The sequence below is a fragment of the Sus scrofa genome, chromosome 2, assembly GCF_000003025.6.
Source record: "Sus scrofa isolate TJ Tabasco breed Duroc chromosome 2, Sscrofa11.1, whole genome shotgun sequence".
NCBI classification, from domain to species: Eukaryota; Metazoa; Chordata; class Mammalia; order Artiodactyla; family Suidae; genus Sus; species Sus scrofa.
The window spans coordinates 1,272,421-1,290,299 of record NC_010444.4 but is presented as its reverse complement, the minus strand read 5'-3'; the positions used below and the strand labels follow the sequence as shown (position 1 = coordinate 1,290,299).

General features: G+C 69.3%; 1 protein-coding gene across 5 annotated transcripts in view; it reads right to left on the bottom strand.

Annotated features, from left to right (window-relative positions):
- Positions 1-17,879, bottom strand: part of LSP1 (lymphocyte-specific protein 1) — a 33,935-nt gene that overhangs the window by 5,592 nt on the left and 10,464 nt on the right. The window contains exons 1-7 of one of the 5 annotated variants that reach the window (XM_021082604.1): positions 17,271-17,715; positions 4,689-4,826; positions 3,426-3,587; positions 1,595-1,769; positions 1,182-1,271; positions 923-966; positions 714-795 (exon numbers count right to left, since the gene is read on the bottom strand). In XM_021082604.1, the coding sequence (XP_020938263.1) occupies positions 714-795; positions 923-966; positions 1,182-1,271; positions 1,595-1,769; positions 3,426-3,587; positions 4,689-4,826; positions 17,271-17,335 (756 nt within the window). In that variant the 5' untranslated portion in view covers positions 17,336-17,715. Of the gene's footprint in view, positions 1-713; positions 796-922; positions 967-1,181; positions 1,272-1,594; positions 1,770-3,077; positions 3,588-4,688; positions 4,827-14,179; positions 14,559-17,270; positions 17,716-17,879 lie in introns of those variants that run through there. The other 4 variants (XM_021082602.1, XM_021082603.1, XM_021082600.1 and 1 more) reach the window with 4 other exon arrangements.

Sequence of the window (17,879 nt, the reverse complement as noted above, 5' to 3'; positions counted from 1 at the left end):
GCTGGTTGGATGGAGGAGGTGCTGGTTGGATGGAGGGGTGTTGGTTGGATGGAGGAGGTGCTGGTTGGATGGAGGGAGTGCTGGTTGGATGGAGGGGTGTTGGTTGGATGGAGGAGGTGCTGGTTGGATGGAGGGGTGTTGGTTGGATGGAGGAGGTGCTGGTTGGATGGAGGAGGTGCTGGTTGGATGCAGGGAGTGCTGGTTGGATGGAGGAGGCGCTGGTTGGATGCAGGGAGTGTTGGTTGGATGCAGGGAGTGCTGGTTGGATGGAGGAGGTGCTGGTTGGATGGAGGGGTGTTGGTTGGATGCAGGGAGTGCTGGTTGGATGGAGGAGGCGCTGGTTGGATGCAGGGAGTGCTGGTTGGATGCAGGGAGTGCTGGTTGGATGGAGGAGGTGCTGGTTGGATGCAGGGAGTGCTGGTTGGATGGAGGAGGTGCTGGTTGGATGGAGGGGTGTTGGTTGGATGCAGGGAGTGCTGGTTGGATGGAGGAGGCGCTGGTTGGATAGAAGGAGTGCTGGTTGGATGGAGGAGGTGCTGGTTGGATGCAGGGAGTGCTGGTTGGATGGAGGAGTGTTGGTTGGATGCAGGGGTGTTGGATGGAAGACTGTGTATGGACAGCAACTGGTTGGCTGTAGGGACGCTGCTTGGATGGAGCAATGGCTGCATGACAGGAGGAGGGGGGGCCCTGCGGAGGAGAAGCGACCTACACACCTCGATGGCCTGGGTGTATTGCTCCAGGCGCCCGTCAATCTTGGAGATGGGCAGGGCTGGCTGGGACTTCTTCACACTGTTGCTGGAAGATAGGAGAAGGGTCATGGTTCACAGCCTCTCACTCAGCTTCCGCGCCCATCGGTGCGCTCTCTCGGGCACCCAGATCTCCACTTTTCGGGGTCCCCTCGCCGGGACGCAGTCAGACATACCTCTTCTGAATGGAGCGGTGCAGGGACTCGGTTCTGTCGATGAGCTGGGGGGTGGGGGGTGGGCAGAGACGGAGCCTTGGAAGCCAGAGCAAGATCCACAGCCCCCGCCCCCAGCTGCCCCCACCCACCCGTGCCATGGCCTGGCTTATTCATTGCACAGGGCTCTGCCCAGCAAGAGCTGCCCGGGGGCCCTCCCTGGGGCTGCCGCAGGCCGTGGGTCTGGGGAAGAGGGAAGACAAGGCTTTGGGACTTAACCTACTTTGGTGCTGGGGCTCAGGGGAGGGGAGCCCGGTGCGGTCCCCTCCAAGACAGAGGGGCTGGGGGTCCGGGGCTGCTGGCATCTCTGGGGCTAGAACAGAACACCTGGTGTTGTGGCATCTGGACGAGCACGCCTTTAGCGTCCCTCCTGCCTCCCCGGAGCCTCTTAGAGGAAATGCTTCCCCCCCTTCCCCGGGCCTCACTCAGGCCCCTTCCAGCCCCAACAAGCTCTGCTTCTGGAATTCTCTGCAGTAGGGACAGAGAGTCCAGGGACGCATCACTCCACCACGAGGGCCACCCACCCCACCGCCCCGAGTGTTCTGCGGGTGGGGTGCTGGGCTCCCCCCGTGCTGGCCCCACGTGGCCCACAGCGCGTGCTGGCAGGAGAGACAGAACCAGCCTGGGGCCGCTGACCTGCACGTCCCCCTCCTCTGTCTCTGCCAGGCCTGGGCTGCCCTGCACGGGTCCCGCGGGGCCTCTGGGCTCTGAGGCCTCTGATCCCAGCTCTTCCTGAAGCTCTGAGTCGGGGCTCAGGCACAGCTCCTCCAGACACACCCGGGCTGGGCTCCCACAGACGTGCTGGCCGGGCCTGTGCGGGGAGAGGGGGCAACCCCAAGGGTCACTTGATTGTCTGGTTCTGTTTCCAAGCCTTGGCTTCCCCCGTCTGTAGGACGGGGCAGTCAGACAACTTGAGCTTCCTCTTTGGGGAAGGGACCCAAGGACCTCAGAGCCCCCCTCCGTCCCTGGGGTCTCTTGGCGAGCAGTGCCCACTGCCCCATTGCTTCTCTGGACAGAGGGCCCCCACCCACCGCGGCACATCTGTCTCAGGCCCTGGGACAAGCCCCAGCCAGTGTCTGGCTCGTGGGGGTCCACCTGCTGGCTGGTCCCCGAGCCTGCCTGGGCTCCCTGTTCCTGCTCTACCCCGTGTGGGGGTGGTGTGGGGGCTGGTCCGCAGGAGGCCAGGGGACTGGCAGGGGTCAGAGCTAGGACCGCAGCCCCAAGCAGAGGGGCTGATAGGCCGGAGGTGGGGGCGGGAGGCCAGCTGCTGGCAGTCTGCACGGTTCTGCGTCTGGGCAGGACTGAGCCTGGAGAAGAAGATGGGAAATCCTCGCATTTTCCATGATTTCAGGCCCCTTGGTGTCCGTGCCAGCCAAGACCCAGACCCACCACCCAAGGTGGGCCGGGGTCCGAGCCAGCAGCAGGCACACAGAGGGCCCATTCAGCCGTGGCGGTGGGGACGCATGGCCAGGCAGGTGCGGGGGGCAGGGAGGCCTGTCCGGAGCAGGTGGGTCCACAGAAGAGCTACAGTGCCCCCTGCTGTCGGGCGGCCAGCTGGGGACAAAGGGAACAGGGCTGGCAGGGCTGCGGCCACCCCAACACCAGTGGACGGGCCCGTGCTGATCCCAGGCCTATCTCAGAAATGCAGAGGGGGTGCCTGGACCCCCCAGAGGCAGACGGGGGAAACGGAGGCCTGGAGGCGGAGGGCAGAGGGCAGCGCCAGGGCCTGGCTGTGCGGCTGGCCGGGGGTGGGGGTGCTGCTGGCGGGATGGGAAGCGGTGAGGTCGGTCGCAAGGGTCTTCGCTAGAGCCTGGGGCTGCTTAGGGGCCTCGGAGGGGAGAGGTTTGGGTTGGTGACACTCACAGCCACAGGGTCTCCACGCTTGGAGCTCCTGAGCAGAGCTGGGGCTCTGGCCACAGTGGGCGGCGGGGGTGGGGGTGGGGGGCTGGAGAAGGGCCGGCAGGGTGCAGAGACCCTCGGAGGGGGTGGGGTGAGGCTCTGGGAGCAGCCCCCAGCCCCAGACCCCTCCCCCTCCGGGCCCGCCCTGGTTCAGGCGTCTGCACATCTGGAAAGCTTGTCCCCCCCCAAGGCCGACACGGGGCCACACATCTGGAAATACCTGCTCCCCTCCGTGGGAATGGAGCTGGGCCGCCCCGAGGGAGGAAGGGGCGGCGGCGGCGGCAGCGGCGGCGGCGGGCCGAGCGCCTCCCTGACGTCAGCGGGCTGCAGATGTGTGCTGATGTAGCAGCCCCCTGGCCGCCACAGCTGGTCTGGAAGGGGCCCGGGGCCCTGGGGAGCCCAGGAATGAGAGCCCTCCCCACCCCGCCCGCCGTCTCGTGCTCTTCCTCCTGCCCCCTCAGCCAGGGGGCACTTCGGGGGGCTGCGGGGAGGGGGAGCCCAGGGCGTTGGGGGGACCCCGTCCGGGGCCTGGAGAGAGCCCCCGCCTCCACTCCGGCCCCCCACTTGCCTGTCCTCCTCCTGCTCCCCTTCCGGACTCTCGCCCTGAAGGGGGTCCCCGCTGTCCGAGGTCTCCCCGGGCCCCCAGGGCTGCCGCCGCTGCTCCGGCTTCTGGGACCAGTCGCCGAAACCTTCATCCTCATCCAGCTCGGGGGCGTCGGGGGGCTTCAGGCTGAGGCCGAAGGGGAGGCAGGCTCTCAGGGCCGGGCTGGCCCCGCAGGGCAGGGGGCCCTCCCTCCCGTCCACACCCTGGGCGCAGACCCTGGGCTCCAAGTGTGGGAGACCCTGTCTGCCACAGGAGCAGCACCCCAGGGCTGGGCTGAGTGTCCCCGTGACACAAAGTCCCTGAGGTCAAGACTCTGCCACACCCTATCAAGCCAGGGCCCCCCGAGAACAGGGCTACTTCTGCCCCCTCGGTCTGGGGCTCCCCAGGGGCTGGTCTGGGCCTCCCCCTCAGTCTAAGGCCCTCCCAAAGCTGGGCCAGGCCTTCCCCCTCAGTCTAGGGCCCCCCAAGGGCTGGTCTGGGCCTCCCCCCTCAGCCTAGGGCCCTCCCAAAGCTGGGCTAGGGCTCCCCCCTCAGTCTGGGGCTCCCCAAAGACGGCTATGCCCCCTCCCTCGGTCTAGGGTCCTGCCACCCCAGCTGAGCGACCAGGGTTCTGGCCCCCAGGCTCCGTCTCCGACCCTGTCCCGCACTGCAGGCCTGTGGTCCTGGCCTGGAGGTCCCTGCCTGCACCCCCAGCCCCTGCCTGCTAGGCCAGGCACCTGGCCCAAGGGGCCTTGACCGCTACAGCACCCCACTCCACCCAGAGCTGCTGACTCGGAGAAAATGGAACCAAACGAGGCCGGGAGGAGGGGGCGTTATTGGAAAAACAGCCCAGCCGCAGCGGCCTCCTGGGCCCCCGGAGGGAGCGAGCCGGCCCTCGGCCCGCCAAGTTGGACGTGGCCACAGTGAGTCACCGGCAGCAAAGGACTAGGGCAGGGGGCTTGGGGGCCAGGGCCTCACAGCTGCACTCAGAGTCTCTCCAAGCAAGGGGGACCCTGCCTGGGGACCAAAGCCCGATCAGGACCCCAGGAGGCCGGCCGGCATGCAGCAGCTGCAGGCATCTCAGGCCGGGGGTCCAGCAGACTCCCCTGGCCCCCGGGGCCGTGACGACCCTCACCCCCACCTGCCCCTGCTCCGGGGCTGGGCCCCCACCCCGCCTCATTGGCTCTGGGGCTTCCTGAACCCCCTGCCCAGGCGTGCGGGGCAGGCCGGCCAGCGGGGTCGGCTCACAGCTTCTCCTGCTCCTGCTGCTCCGGGCCCGGGCCGCCTTCATCCTCGTCCTGGCCCTGAAGCTGCCTGTCCCTCTCGCGCCGGCGCCGCTCCCGGGCGGCCTCCTCCTCATCCTCCAGGCTCCACTGAGCGGCGAGCCTGCGGGACATGGGACGCCGTCACACCAGGGCCCGCCGCCCGCTTCCCTGTCCACACACGCCTCGCGGGGCCTCTGTTTCCCCGATTTAAAGCAGAGGTCATGAGAGCGGGTTGTGATGTGGCCCTCGAGCCAGGGAGGTCCCAGGGCTCCACAGTGTCTGGACGTCCTGTGCCTCCTGGTGACAAGGGGCTCTAGGGTCAGGCCAGCAAAACCCCAGAATGGTGGACCCCCCAGCCTCCTGTCGCAGCCCGGCTCCCTGGACCACCTCAGGGTCAGGGATCCAGTCCCTGTAGCTCTGGCTGCAGGCAGGACCCCAGAGGCCAGAAAGAGAGGCTGGAATGGCGGTGGCTACGGACACTGGTCAGCTGGTGTCACTCGGCCTACAAGTCAAGTGGCTGCAGCCTTGGCCACGGGGCACTGGTGGCCTGGGGTGGGGTCAGGCCAGAGGTGGCCCAGCTGGGCAGTCTCCCTCTATAGCCTGACCACCCCGGCCAAGGCCCTGCTTCCTGCCCCCTGGAGCGCAGCCCATGGCAGGGGGTGGCCCCATGAACATAGAGAGGAGCAGCCCTCAGCCAGACCCACATGGCTCACCCAACGCCAGCTGCCACCCCCTCTGCGCAGCGTCCCTGGGCTGCACCTGCCATGGGGAGCCTGAGACTGCAGCGCAGGGCACGGAGAGCTTCCTCCCTCAGCACGTGCGGCACCCACACTTCTCGAGGGTCCGTGCTGGGGCTCTACAGGTCGACCCAAGACCGAGGGTCCAGGGCCTGGCCACCCTGGGCCACCAGTGTCCCTCAGGCACCGCAGACCTCGGCCCGTCGGCCGAGCCCGGCTCCCCCAGCTCTCCCAGAGCGCAAGAGAGGGTCCTGGGCCTCCGCGGCTGCAGCGCCCACTGCCCCAAGCTGGGGTCTCAGCCGCTTCCGGCGGGTGTCCGCCGCCTGACCCCGCAGCCCGCTCCTTCAGGCCCCAGCCCCTGGCCAGGGTGGGCCGGCTCTGTGGTCTCGCGGTCCTGCCAGCACATGATCTAATCTCTCCAAGGTCTCCTCGGAGCCTCTCAGACAGAAGCCAGGCCCCTGCACAGCCCCAGCGCGAGGCCCGCTCCCCCCGCAGCCACAGGGGACTCCAGCCACGCACACAAGCTGCCTGCTCAGACCCCCGCACCCCCGGGCTGCCGCCCCCATCTCCGAAGTGCCTTCCACTCCCCCCGCCCTCTGTGCCCCAAGGAGCCACTCCACCTACACCGGGCTGGCATCACGCGGGAGCAGCCTGGCCTCCCACTCCAGGCCTGCAGTGGGGGCTGGGGGGCCACGACCTCTGTGGGGAGGGAAGAGCCTGGGGTGATCTGGGGGCTGTTGGGATCTTCCCGCCGCAGGCACCACCAGTGCCTGCACACGGAGGGCGGGGCCCAGCAGGGCTGAGGGGACCTCGGTGCCGGTCCCGGCTGTGAGTGGAAAGACGGCGCCACGGGCACCCATGCAGGCGTCGCCTCCCCTCACTCCCGTGTTCAAGCGGCACACGCCCACGGGTGTGCTCATGTGGGGGTATTTGGGGATTTGGGCCAATGTCTGGTGCTGGGTCTGTGTGGGTGGGCCCAGGCGGGGGGGTGCCTGTGGGCCCAGGTGAGGGGTGCCTGTGGGCCCAGGCGGGGGGTGCCTGTGAGCCCAGGTGAGGGTGCCTGTGGGCCCAGGTGGGCAGTGCCCGTGAGCCCAGGCGGGGGGTGCCTGTGGGCCCAGGTGTGTGCCCTGGGCCAGGAGGGCCTCTCTCAGGACTATTGCTCCTATTGCCCGGATGCCCGCAAGCCCTGGGGACTCTGCACAGGCACAGCGGAGGGCAGAGACCACACTGCCCAGTCACCCCACCGTGTGTCCCGGGCACCACAGTCCCGCGCAGGCCAGGCCTCAACTCCAGGCCCACGACACCCAGCCGGCCTCCCCTGCGCACACGCGTGCACATGGGGCAGGAATGCGCACGGGTAGTACACGCTTCCCCCTGAGTGTGACCCTCGGGTCATGCCGGCACACATGCCGCACGTGGGTCCCAACACCCCCCCCACCAGGCACGCTCGTGCACACGCACATGCACACAGATGTCCACGTGCCCGGCAGGCTCAGAAGGGGGAGGGGGCGAGGGCAAGAGGGCTGCGGCCAGGGTGCCCCCGCGCCAGGCGGTCTGTTTTCCTGCCACCGGCCCGACAACGGCCCTGGCTCGGGGCCAAGGCGTAGGCTTTCTGAGACGATCCCCGAGGAGCCAGCCCCTCTGAGGGTCACCCTGAGCCCTCGCGGCAGGGGGGTGGCGGGCAGCGCGGGGGTGCCGGGGAGGGGTCTCCCCACAGCGCCACGCCGGCCCCACCCCGCCCCAGCGCCCCCGGCCCAGGCGCCGGCTCAGCCCCTTCCCCCGGGCCTCCTCCCTTCCCGCCGCTGCCCCAGGATGTGACTCATGTGTGGCCCTCCTGGCCCCTCCCATGACCTCACCCCGCACTGTTCCACAGCTGGGTTTCGTTCTGGGAACCGAGAGGGGGGCGGCTCTCCCGGGGTGGGGTGGGGGCCTCTGGCCTGGGAAAGGCGCCCCGGCCAGCGGCCCAGACCCCTTGGCACGCTCGGCGGGGCTGTCAGGATGCTGGCGTCGGCCGCCCGCCCGTGGCCCTGGCTCAGCCCGCGTGCAGCTGCGAGGGATTTGCTGTTCCTGCACAGATGCAATTATCTCTTTCCTGCGTCTGCTCTGGCTCCGGGCGCGCCCAGGGCTCAGCCCGAGGGGCTGCGGAGTGGGGCTCTGCCCCCAGTGTCACGCTCCAGCGCGGGGCCTCCCCCCAAGCCCTGCGCCAGGGCCAGGGCGCGCAGACCCCAAAGGGGTCCCTTTCCTGAGCAGGGGTCTCCAAGGCCAGCGGCTGCCCTGCGTGCCCTGGCGGCCACGTCCACCACTCCCAGCCCCCTCTTCCCTTCCTCGGCAGCCCCCGTCTCCACCGAGGCTCCAATGGTGCCAGTCCTGGGCCCGGCCCCGCCCTCCCAGCTGTCCGACCTCCTTCCTCCCCTGCCCGCCTGGCGGCTCCAGAAGGTGCCTCAAGCCTCCGTCCCATCTCAACTCTGCCCCCTGCAGGCAGCTCCCAGGAGCCCCACCTGCCTCTCGGCCCTAAAGCTTGGCTCAGAGCCCTGGGAAGAGCTTGGGGGCTCAGCTGGGGGCCGGGGCCCAAGGCAGGAGGGCCAGGCCAGGCCCCACGTGGGGAACTCTCCCTTTCGGCCCCCAGGGCGCCCTCCTGGTCACGGTCCCCTGCAACCGCCAGGGTATGGGGTGTCCCGGCCCGCCCCATGCCCGGGGGACTGACAGGCGGAGGTGAACGCCTGCAGAGCGACCAGCCCTCAAGGGAGCAGGGAGCTTGAGAAGGCACAGGGCGTGGGGGACTCGGGCCACAGAGAGGCCACTCGGCCTGGCTTCCAGGGTTGATGGCACAGTACACATCCCCGGCCGCTCGCTGAGAGCACCCCCCCAACCTCCCCTTTCCCTCGCCCCCGCGCAGGGCCTCGGCCCGCTGGGCTCAGGAAAGGGCACCACCCATGCCCCACAACTCGAGGGGTGCCCCTCGATGGTGGATCTGTGGTGGCGCCAGCGTGCTGGCTGTCACTCACCCTGGCAGAGCGGCTGCTGGGGAGGCAGCTGTGAGGGCTGAGCCAGCAGCACAAAGATAGCCCTGAGCGAGCAGGTGGGTGGGGGCGGCAGGGGCTGTGCACGCTGCCCCTGGCAGGGGTGGGGGCCCCAAGCGGCAGCTGCGGGGAACCTGGCCCCCCACCCTCCTGACTGCCCTGGCGCAGGTCCAGCCCCCTCCTGCCCACTCCCGCCCCTCCAGCAACACTTTCCTGGTGTGTCTGTGCCCTGCCGGGCCTTGGGGGAGACACCCCACAGGGCAAGCTGTCCAGGGAAGCTCAGGAGACCACCTCGCACTGGCGTCTGAAAGATGAGCAAGGGTCTGTGGGAGGGACCCCAGAGGCTGAGGGCAAGAGCAAAGGAACGGCCACTGGGCAGGAGAGCTCAGAGAGGCCACGGCCAGGGAGGGGGCCCTGGACAGGTGCCTGGGTCCCTTGGGGGCAGCCCTGGCCAGCCCACGCCAGCACAGGGGCTGTCAGGTCAGCATTTGAGAAGAAGGCCCAGCAGGGACATGGAGAAGGTGTGGGGGGGTGTAGGGGTGGGAAGAAGCCACAGGCCAGGGACACTGCTGTGGGCAAAAGGACAGGCCCTCAGAATGCCCCCCGGAGAGGTGCAGCCTGGGAGGGGGTGCAGAGAGCAGGTGCACAGGGACCTTGAGGATACAGCCGGTAGGGAGGAACTGCAGTGGGGAGGGGCCGCGGCGAACTCAGAAGGAACAGCCCCTGAGGGAGCAGCGGGGATGGGAGGGAAAGGCTGGGGGGCACCAAGCCCCAGGGGCTCCGGGTCTCCCTCCCTCCTGCCCCCCCCAACAAGGCGCCTCCAGGGAGAGGGAGCACAGAGCTTGTAGCCTCCGCTGGGGGCCTGGGGTCCCACCCGTGCTGGGGTACCAGCTGTCACTCCCAGGGGCAGCACCAGGGGGCAGGACTCAGGGGCCTAGGGCTGGCATTAGGTCCCGGGACGGCTCAGTGCAGAGACCAAGCCGTGGGCTACAGGGACCCTGAGGGTTCCAGGCAGGGCCGGGGGAGACTGGGGGGACCTGGGGTATGGAGCCCCTCGTCATCCCCGGAGGTCAGAGGAGGAGCTCCGCAGGGGCGGGGCACAGAGGGGCGGGAGGACCAGCTGGAGGCGGAACTGCCCCGCCCGCCAGGCTGGCTGTCAGTCACCCTGGAGGGGGCGGGCCCAACACCCGGGAGGGCGGGGCCGGAAGCAGCCCAGCCCCTGCCAGGGAGGAGAGGCTGGTGCCCAGCCAGGCTGAGGCCCTGGCCCGTCTGTCAGGCCCTCCTCCTTCCCAGAGTGCCACCTCAGGCCCAGCCTCAGCCTAGCTGGGAAAACTCGGCAGGCGGAGAACTGAGACCCCCCCACAGCCTCAGCCCAGCTCGGCTCCCGCTTCCCCATGGCGGGCGCTGCTGGCAGACCTGTGTCCCCAAGAAGGAGCTGAAGTCCCATCAGGGGCAGGCCTGGCCCTCACCCCACACCATGTCCCTCTTGGCCCGTGGGCAGGTCACATCTGGGAAGCCTCCCTGGATGAGGGTGCCTCTGCCTGCAAAGCGGACTTTCCCCACAACCTCAGAGAAGGCACCCTTGGGGCGCAGGCTGGCCCTGAGCGGGGGGAGGAGGCTCCGAGCAGCCTGCGCCCCCAGGGCACCGGGTCCAGAGCTCAGGGGAGGGGCACAGCCGCAGCCTCAGGAGCCCACGTCTGGCAGGAGAGCCAGCCCTGGAAGGATGCCACGTGCCACGTGCCCCGAGGCCAGAGCACCCCAGGGCAGCCAGGAGAAGAAGGGCTGAGCATCCTTCCCAAGCCAGGGCTGGGGCTCCCCAGCCCCCAGGCAGGGGAGGGGGCCCTGTGGCCCGGGCAGGGGACTTCCAGGAACGGGCTGGAGCGGGTGCTCTTCGCCCACAGGGCCGTTAGCCCGGAGCCCCAGCCAGCACGGTTTTCTGCCCCGGGCGGAGCCTCTGCAGGAGGGGCCACCCTGGTCATCCCACACCGGGGCAGCACTGGAGGGCCTCTCATTCTGGGGGAGCCCCTCACTGCCCCACCCAGAGCCCCCAAGACCAGGACCCACTTCTCCACAACCCCCCAGCCGCAGGGGCAGCCTCTGCCTCGGCATTCCAGCCACCGGGGGCTCCCGGGCCCAGCCCCTGCCCTTGTCTCCTCGGGGCCTTCACCCCACTGGCCCCGGCGGCCACGTCTGCCGCTCCAGACCCCACTCGGCCCGGGACGGCCCACTGCCCACCTCGGGGCCAACTTGGCACCCCCTTCACAGCTGAGAGACGGTGGGATGCTACATGCCTGAGGTCCCCCCGCCCGGGGAAGGGGAGGCAGGGAGACCACACCCACCGGATCACCATCCCAGCCTCCCTCCCGGGGCCTGCTCCCCAGATGACACCCCGGTATCGGCCCCCTGCCCCATAACCTCCCAGCCAGCACAGGTTTGTTCCCGCTCCCCCCTGCCTGGGGTAACCCCCATCCTTGCTGCTCCTCCGCCCCCAGGGCCTCCGTCTCCCCCCCCCCCCCGCCCCGTCCTCTCCCCACTCCTTGCCAGCACTGTATTTTGTCGGGTGCTAGGGACCCACAGATGAGAGGGTTTTCCTCCCAGGCCTCAGAGATCTTAGAAGCTGCCAAGAAAACCAGCTCTGACCCTATGGGGTGGCTCGAGGGCCACAGAAAAGGACCCTTATTCGAAGCTTCGCTGCCCCCTGCCCAGAGGGAGGAGGGATGTGGTGGAGAGGCAGGGGCAGCAAATCCGCAGCCTGGGAGACTTGGTGAGGGGACCGGGGCCAGGGTGGGGGTGGGGGACAGAGGTGACAGCGACGGAGCTGGGACCCCTCCCTTCTCCCTCCATCCTCCCCCAGCCCACATGCCAAGTCCGCCCCCTCCTGGGCGACCCACAGTCCAGCGCCTCCCACGCAGGCGCACCCTGATCTCCCGCCCCCCACCTTGGGGGGTGGGAGGGCATCTGTTCCCTCGGACCCGTCCCCTACATCCTGCTCCAGACCCGCCCGGCCCCACACCTGCTCCAACCCCCTTCCTCTGGAGCTGCTGCCTGCTTTCCCGGCGCTGCCCACACGTCGCCCGCCCCGTGGGAGCCGCCGGGACCAGAGGAGCGAGACCTCAGCCTGGACTCCGGGTGGGGCCACTTCCCTCCCTTGGTACCGCTGCCCGCTGTGCGGTGCCCGGCCCTTGGCTCCTGCGCCATCCTCGTCCCGGTCCTGGGACGAAGCGGCTGCCTCAGGACCCACGCAGCTAGGGGACAGCGGGCTCTGCACGCTGCTCAGGGCGGCCGCAGCGCAGGCCTGCCCATCACACCTCTGGCCCCAAAGGCGCCCCGGCTGGTTGGGCAGCCAGCCAGGTGGGAAGGGTGTCGCGACGGCGGTCCCTGCCACCCACGTGCTCACGCGCCGGCAAACGGCTCTGGCCTAGGGGAGTCCAGGAAGGTCCTCCCGGGGGCGTCAGCCCCTCTTACACCCTCCCCTGCGGAGCCCTGAGCCCTGGGCCTTGGAGACCTGCCGAGACTGGGACGGGGGGCCCCTGGGCCCCTGAGCCACACTCTCAGGCTTCCCCTTGCTCCTCAAGGCTGGGTCCCCAGAGCGGGGTCCAGAGCCGAGCCTGACGTCCCTCTGCCCAGCCCAGCCCCTCCCTCTGCTGGGTGTCCTACCTCTTGCGACGTGCTCCACGGTCAGTACCTCGCCTTGTCACCGAGGCTCTTCTATTTCCGCCCCCATTTGCTCAGGCCAGCCTGCCGGGCCAGGCTCGGGCAGGTGAGACGTCAAGGCCTTGGGGTTCGTCCTGCCTGCTGGATGCCAGCATGGCTGTGGCCCGTGCCAGCCCTGTGCTCGCCGTTCGCCCCTCTGCCCCACGCACCTCACACGAGGGTCTTGCCTTTCTCTTCCAAGTCACGGACCCCAAGTGGGCCAAGTGCCGAGGCAGCCCGGGAGAACTCCGGGGAGCCCCCGCTCCATCCTTCAGCTCAGGGAGTCACATCAGCGTGCCCACCCCTCTGCTGACACATGGCACGCCCGGGGCTGAGCCCCCCATGACTGGACAAGGGCTGACCACACAGCACTCCCACCAAGCTGCAGCCCTGGCTGCATCTCCAGGTCCGGCCCAGTCCCTTCTTGGCGCTGGACGGCCCTCCAGGGGGGCCGATCGCTCCCTCGCCCGGCTGGGACTGCCTGGCACGGTCCTCGGAGCGCTCACGAGGCCAGGCTTTGGCACGCTCCGGGACACGCGACTGGTGGCTGGCACCGGCTGCGGCCTCTGCCATCCCCTCCCCTCTCCTCCTGCGCCGGCCCCGGCTCCACCTCCCACTCCTGAAGGCCCCTTGCATGGCTCTGCCCAGGTCGGTGCCAGAGCCGCTCTCCTCCCAAGTCCAGTCCAGGGTCTGCGCATCGTTCAAACTCGCGCCTGCCCACCTGGGCAGGAGGTGCAGCCTGGTGCTTGAACACCTGTCCGTCAGCTCCTGGCTCCACCCCCCCCACCCAGAGAGAGCGCCCCAGGCCCCCAAGGGCAGGTGCGGCGGGACCCTCTGCCTAAAGTCTCCACTCCATTGCTGCTGGAGCCCCAGGTGCCCTGCTTGGCCCCCAACCCCTCCCCTGAAGACCCCAACCCTGCAGGACTGGTCGTTCTGGGAGTGCAGGGGCTCTGCCACTGAACCGGCCCTAATTCAGTCTTCACTGTGCCACCCTGGCCACGCACCCTCTGACTCTGCAGATCCCGGCTTTCCCCCCCGGGGGGGGTGGTGCTGGAGGTGCTGTGCTCCCAGATAACCCACAAGCTGTGATCAGGAGGCCCCTGCCCTGGTCTTCTGCCCCCCGCCCCCCGAGGTCTCAGCCCAGAGCTGGGATCCGGACAGAAAACAGCCCCACTTGCGGGGCAAAGTGACCCGCTCCAGCCAGCACGTGACTTCTCACGGTCCTCCCTCGTCACTGCTTCCATGAGGAGGCGACGCTCAGAGGCACAGGGTCTCACTGGGGGCTCCCCCGGGCCCAGCAGACACGGCCGGGGTTCCAAGCCCACGGCCCTGAGATCAGGGTGGGAAACAAAGCAGTGGTCCACGGGACCCCATCCCGAAGGCCCAGCCCAGGGCGGGGATGCCCCCCCCAGGCCCCGAGCCTCCTCCCCTGCTGAGTTCCCCACTTTCTAAGCTTCTCTCTCCTCCTTCCTCCTCTCAGCCGCCTGCCTCTCCCACCTTCCCAGGGGGGCCTGGGGCAGTCGCTGGGCAGGGTGGCCCCCGCCTCCCATATTCAGTGCCCACCCCACCTGGCCCTGGGTGCCCTTCCCTCCCTTGCAGCTGGAGGGTCCTGAGGCCCCTCGAGCATCCCCGCCTCCTGCCTCATCCACCCCTGCTCTGTTGCATCTCCCTCCTCTTGACCGTGGCCCTGTGCCCCTGCCGCCCATCCCGGCCTGTGCCCACCTGTCCTCTTTCGCTTTGGGGAGGTCCCTCTGCCCCTCACCCTCTCCACTCCCGCTCCCTCCTCCCACCTCCACCTGGTAGGACACACCCCAGCCAAGAGCCTGGGGACCTGCCGGGCACATGCCCAACTGCGCAGTCTCACCTCCACAAGCCTGAGGACCCCCTGCCTGCGGTGGGCAGCTGCCGTTCCACCCATCCCCAGCCTGCACGACTTCTGATCCCACTCCGTGCCCAGGGCCAAGGCCCCACACCCTTCTCCCTGCCCCTCGAAGCCACCCGGCTTCTCACCCCTGGCTACCAACCTGTGCTGAGCCACTCTGAGCCCGATGAGTATTCCTGGGAGCCGCGTCCCCTCCAGCCATCCCTCGGGGCTGGGGGCAACAGGGCACCCTCCTGAGGCTCCGGCAGGGGCAGGCGCACCAGTCCCAGGTGCCTGGTGCACCCTGGCCCCTGCTCGCTGGCCACTCTGTCCCACTCTGGTTTGCGGGCTGGGGCTGGAGCCTGGCCTGAACCTCAGCGCTCTGGGCTCTGGCCCTGACACCCTGCCCAGGGGGCTGGGCCACTTGGTCCCTGTACCCCCTGCTGCCGGCCTGCCCGGGGTTCCCAGGGCAGCACCCACTCCAAAAAGCAGACCACCCAATCCCATGGCAGCACCGCCTACCAGACACCCAGCCCTGCCCGGGCAGGGCTACCCCACCCCCGGATGCCGGGCCTTGGGTGGGCCTGAGGCAGCCACGCCCCTCGGACACTGTGGTTTGCAGGCCTGGCTTCCACAGCCCCCTCAGGCCAGCCCGGCAGGCAGCCGGTCCCACCCCGGGCCCTGCTGGCCACGCCGAGGTGCCCAGAGGCCTCCCTGGAGTGGCTGCCCAGGGTGGGAGGGCTGGGCACAGAACTTGCCTGTGTCCGAGGTGGACGTGCATTGAGATGGGTGGGCAGAGGGCTCTGCTGGCCTCCAGAGTGTCTCCTGGGGGGCCCAGAGCCCCCTTGCACTGCACCAGCTCGGCCCCCACCTTCCAAGGCCAGGCCCTCAGAGACGGTGTGACCGGGCAAGTGGCACAGAGGCCAGGCACCTTCTGGAAGTGAGGGGGCCCAGGGACCCCTCACTGGACCCGACTATCCCTAACCCTGGCCGGGTGGGAGAGGGGCCTGGGGAGAGCAGCGAACCCCCCAGGGGCAGCAGGAGGGGTGGGGAAGTGCCCCCCAGCCCCCTGGGGGGCGCAGAGCTCGGCAGGAGGAGGGGTCAGCCAGGCTGCGGGCCTGCCAGGGCAAAGCCTCCTGCAGCATCTGGGTGTCCCCATGGCCGCGGCACCAGTGGGTCCAGACAGGCGAGGAACACCGGTGGGCAGGCGGGTCGAGTCTGCTCCTGGCCCCAAGGTGTCTTTAATTGCTTGAACTGGATTCAATCTATACCCGGTAGGGAATTCAATCTAGACCCTCGGGCACCTGTCACAGAGAAGACCATGCTCTCTGCCGCCCCCCCCCCAGGTGAGGGACTGGGACCAAGGGGGCCAGGGCGAGGGGTGGGGTCCCCACTCCCAAGGGGACGTGGGCCGAGTCATAGCCTGAGTGATCTTCTGTCCCTGGTTGGGGACAAGGAGCTGGCAGACCCCTGAGGCTCAGGGGAGAGTGTGGCAGGAAGCTGTGTCCCTTGGTGGCGTGTGGGACGTGGAACCCGCCCGCCCCGGGTCAGAAGTTGGAAGGGTTGTGTCAGGAGCATCACCGTGCCTGCTGACAGGGACAGACAGACACTCCCTTGCCCCCTGCCCCGCCCCCCATGGCGGGAGTTCCCAGGGATGCTTCCTTCTGTCCCTGTGCTGGCCAGCCACCTGCAGGCCCACCTGCCCCTGCCCAGGCCCTCAGGGAACACCCAAGCCCATCCCCACCCTCGGAGCCTGTTGTGCCCTCCGAGCCCTGGTGGTGCCTCCAGTGTGCCCCCTGCTCGCCTGGGGCACTGGGTTTGGGGAGCGAGCCAAAGCCACACCTGGACGGATGTTTGGGACAAGGGCACTGGCGCAGCCAGGCCCTGGGGCTCCCCGCCGTCCCCAGAGAGTTCGGCAGCTCCCCCCGTGGCCTCAGTTTCCCCGTTTGGCGCTGGTGACGCTGGGGATGGACCCAGCGACTCCTGGGAGGACACGCCCCTGCTGGTGGGGACCAGAAGTTCCCGGTGACTCCCGTGGCCCTAGGTGAGAAGCACAGGGCGGGGGGCAGAGCCAGGAGAGGACGGGTGTGAAGCCCAGGAGACGACACACGGGGTTGGCCTTACCAGCGGGCAGAGCCGGGCTGCTAGGGGCCCCGCCCAGCCCAGCAGGGCCCCTCAAACCCTCTCACTGGTCCTGACCTGGAGTCCCAGCCCTTGGGCCAGGGTAGGCAGGGGGAGAGCCATCATTCTGCGTCTGCGGGGACCCAGTGAGCCGGAGCTGGGTGAGCCCGGGGCTGCCCTCGCTCTCCCCCAGAAGGCCGCGGGGCCACCTGCACAGCTGGCCCCTCCCCTCCCAGAACCAGGGCGGGGGTCGACCTGGGGTGTGGAGGGAGGCCCTGCACCTCCAGGAGCTGGCGGTCTGCTCGGCACCTGCCCTGCCATCAGAGGAGGCAGGAAGCAGGCTTGCAGGCCTGGCGGGAGCCGAGGCAGGCTCCATGGAGGAGGCGGTGTTTCAGCTGCACCTGTGATGTCTGGAAGGGCGGCCGGGGAGGAAGGGAGTTGCAGGTGGCTCAGAAGGAGGCGGTGAGGGGCCCGGCCACGGCCCTGCGGCTCTGCTCTCTCCACGACGCTGTGACTCAGGTGCCGCCACACCCCACCTCACAGGGGAGGAAACTGAAGCCCAGAAAGCACATCCCGAGGCCCGAGGATGCAGGAGCCGGGAGAGCATTCCGGCAAGGCCTGACTCCGGGCCCCAGAGCGCGCGTGGCCCGCAGCGCCTTGCGCAATGGGCTGGCGAATGTGGTGGCCGAGTCCAGTTTCATCGTCTGTAAAGTAAGGGGTGACTGGAAGGTCCCCAAGAGCCAGCGGGACCAGAGGAGGCCTCGGAAGCCGTGAGGAGGATGCACTTTCAACAGGGGACCACAGGGTAGGGCAGAGGCCAGGGCCAGGGAAAGGTCCTCCGGCAGAGCGGCCGCTGCCTGAGGCCTGGCCGTGCAGGTGGGCGAGGAGGACATGTGCCCGGGGCACAGAGGAGGGGACAGGCCCGCACCCACGCACGTGCGCACGCCGGGTGGCCTGGCGCACCCCTCACCCTGCCCGCAGCCACTGTGCCACAGAGCCACGGGGCTGGGGCCCGGCTCCTGGGAAAGACTCGAGGAGCCCAGCGCCCGGGGCAGCCCAGCTCGCCGTGCCAGTCCTCCGTGGGCAGCGCCCTGCCCGGCCCTCCGTGCCCCAGCCTGGGCGGAGGGACCTACCTCAGGAGGCTCTCCAGGCCCTGTTTGCTAGAATTCCTTCTCAGGAGCGCCGGGCTGCTCATCATGCCGGCGGCCGCCCGCCTGGCTGGCGACCTGGCCTGACCCCAGCCCCGGGGACGCTGCGGCCGCTTCTTCAAAGGCTGCTGCCCGCGGCCTGTGTGGCCGGCCGCCTCCCACGGCTCCTCCTGCCTCTGGGACCCTCGCCCCCTTCCTCTCTGCCTCCTCTCCCGGCCACGTCCCTCCTGGCTCGGTCTCTCCCGTCTGGCCGGCTGGCCTCTGGCTCTGCCACCCCTGTCTCCTCTGTCTGCTCCGTCCTGGCCCCTGTGGCCGCTGGGGGTCCCCTGGGATGGCTCCCACGGGCTGCCCCCAGGCTGCCCGAGTGCCCCTCTGTCCCTGTCTCTCGGCCCCTCTCCTCCTCAGGACGCCTAGCAGCTGCTCCCCGTTGGTTCCCCCCCAGCCCCCTCTCCGCCCCCCGCTCCTCCACCCCCTCCCCGCCTCTGAGACTAGTAAAACGTCAGAGAGAAAACCCTCGCCCTGCATGCAGCCCAGCAGCCTGGGGGCTTAGCAGGACCTCGGAGGGAGGCTGTGATGGGCAGCTGGCCGCCCCTC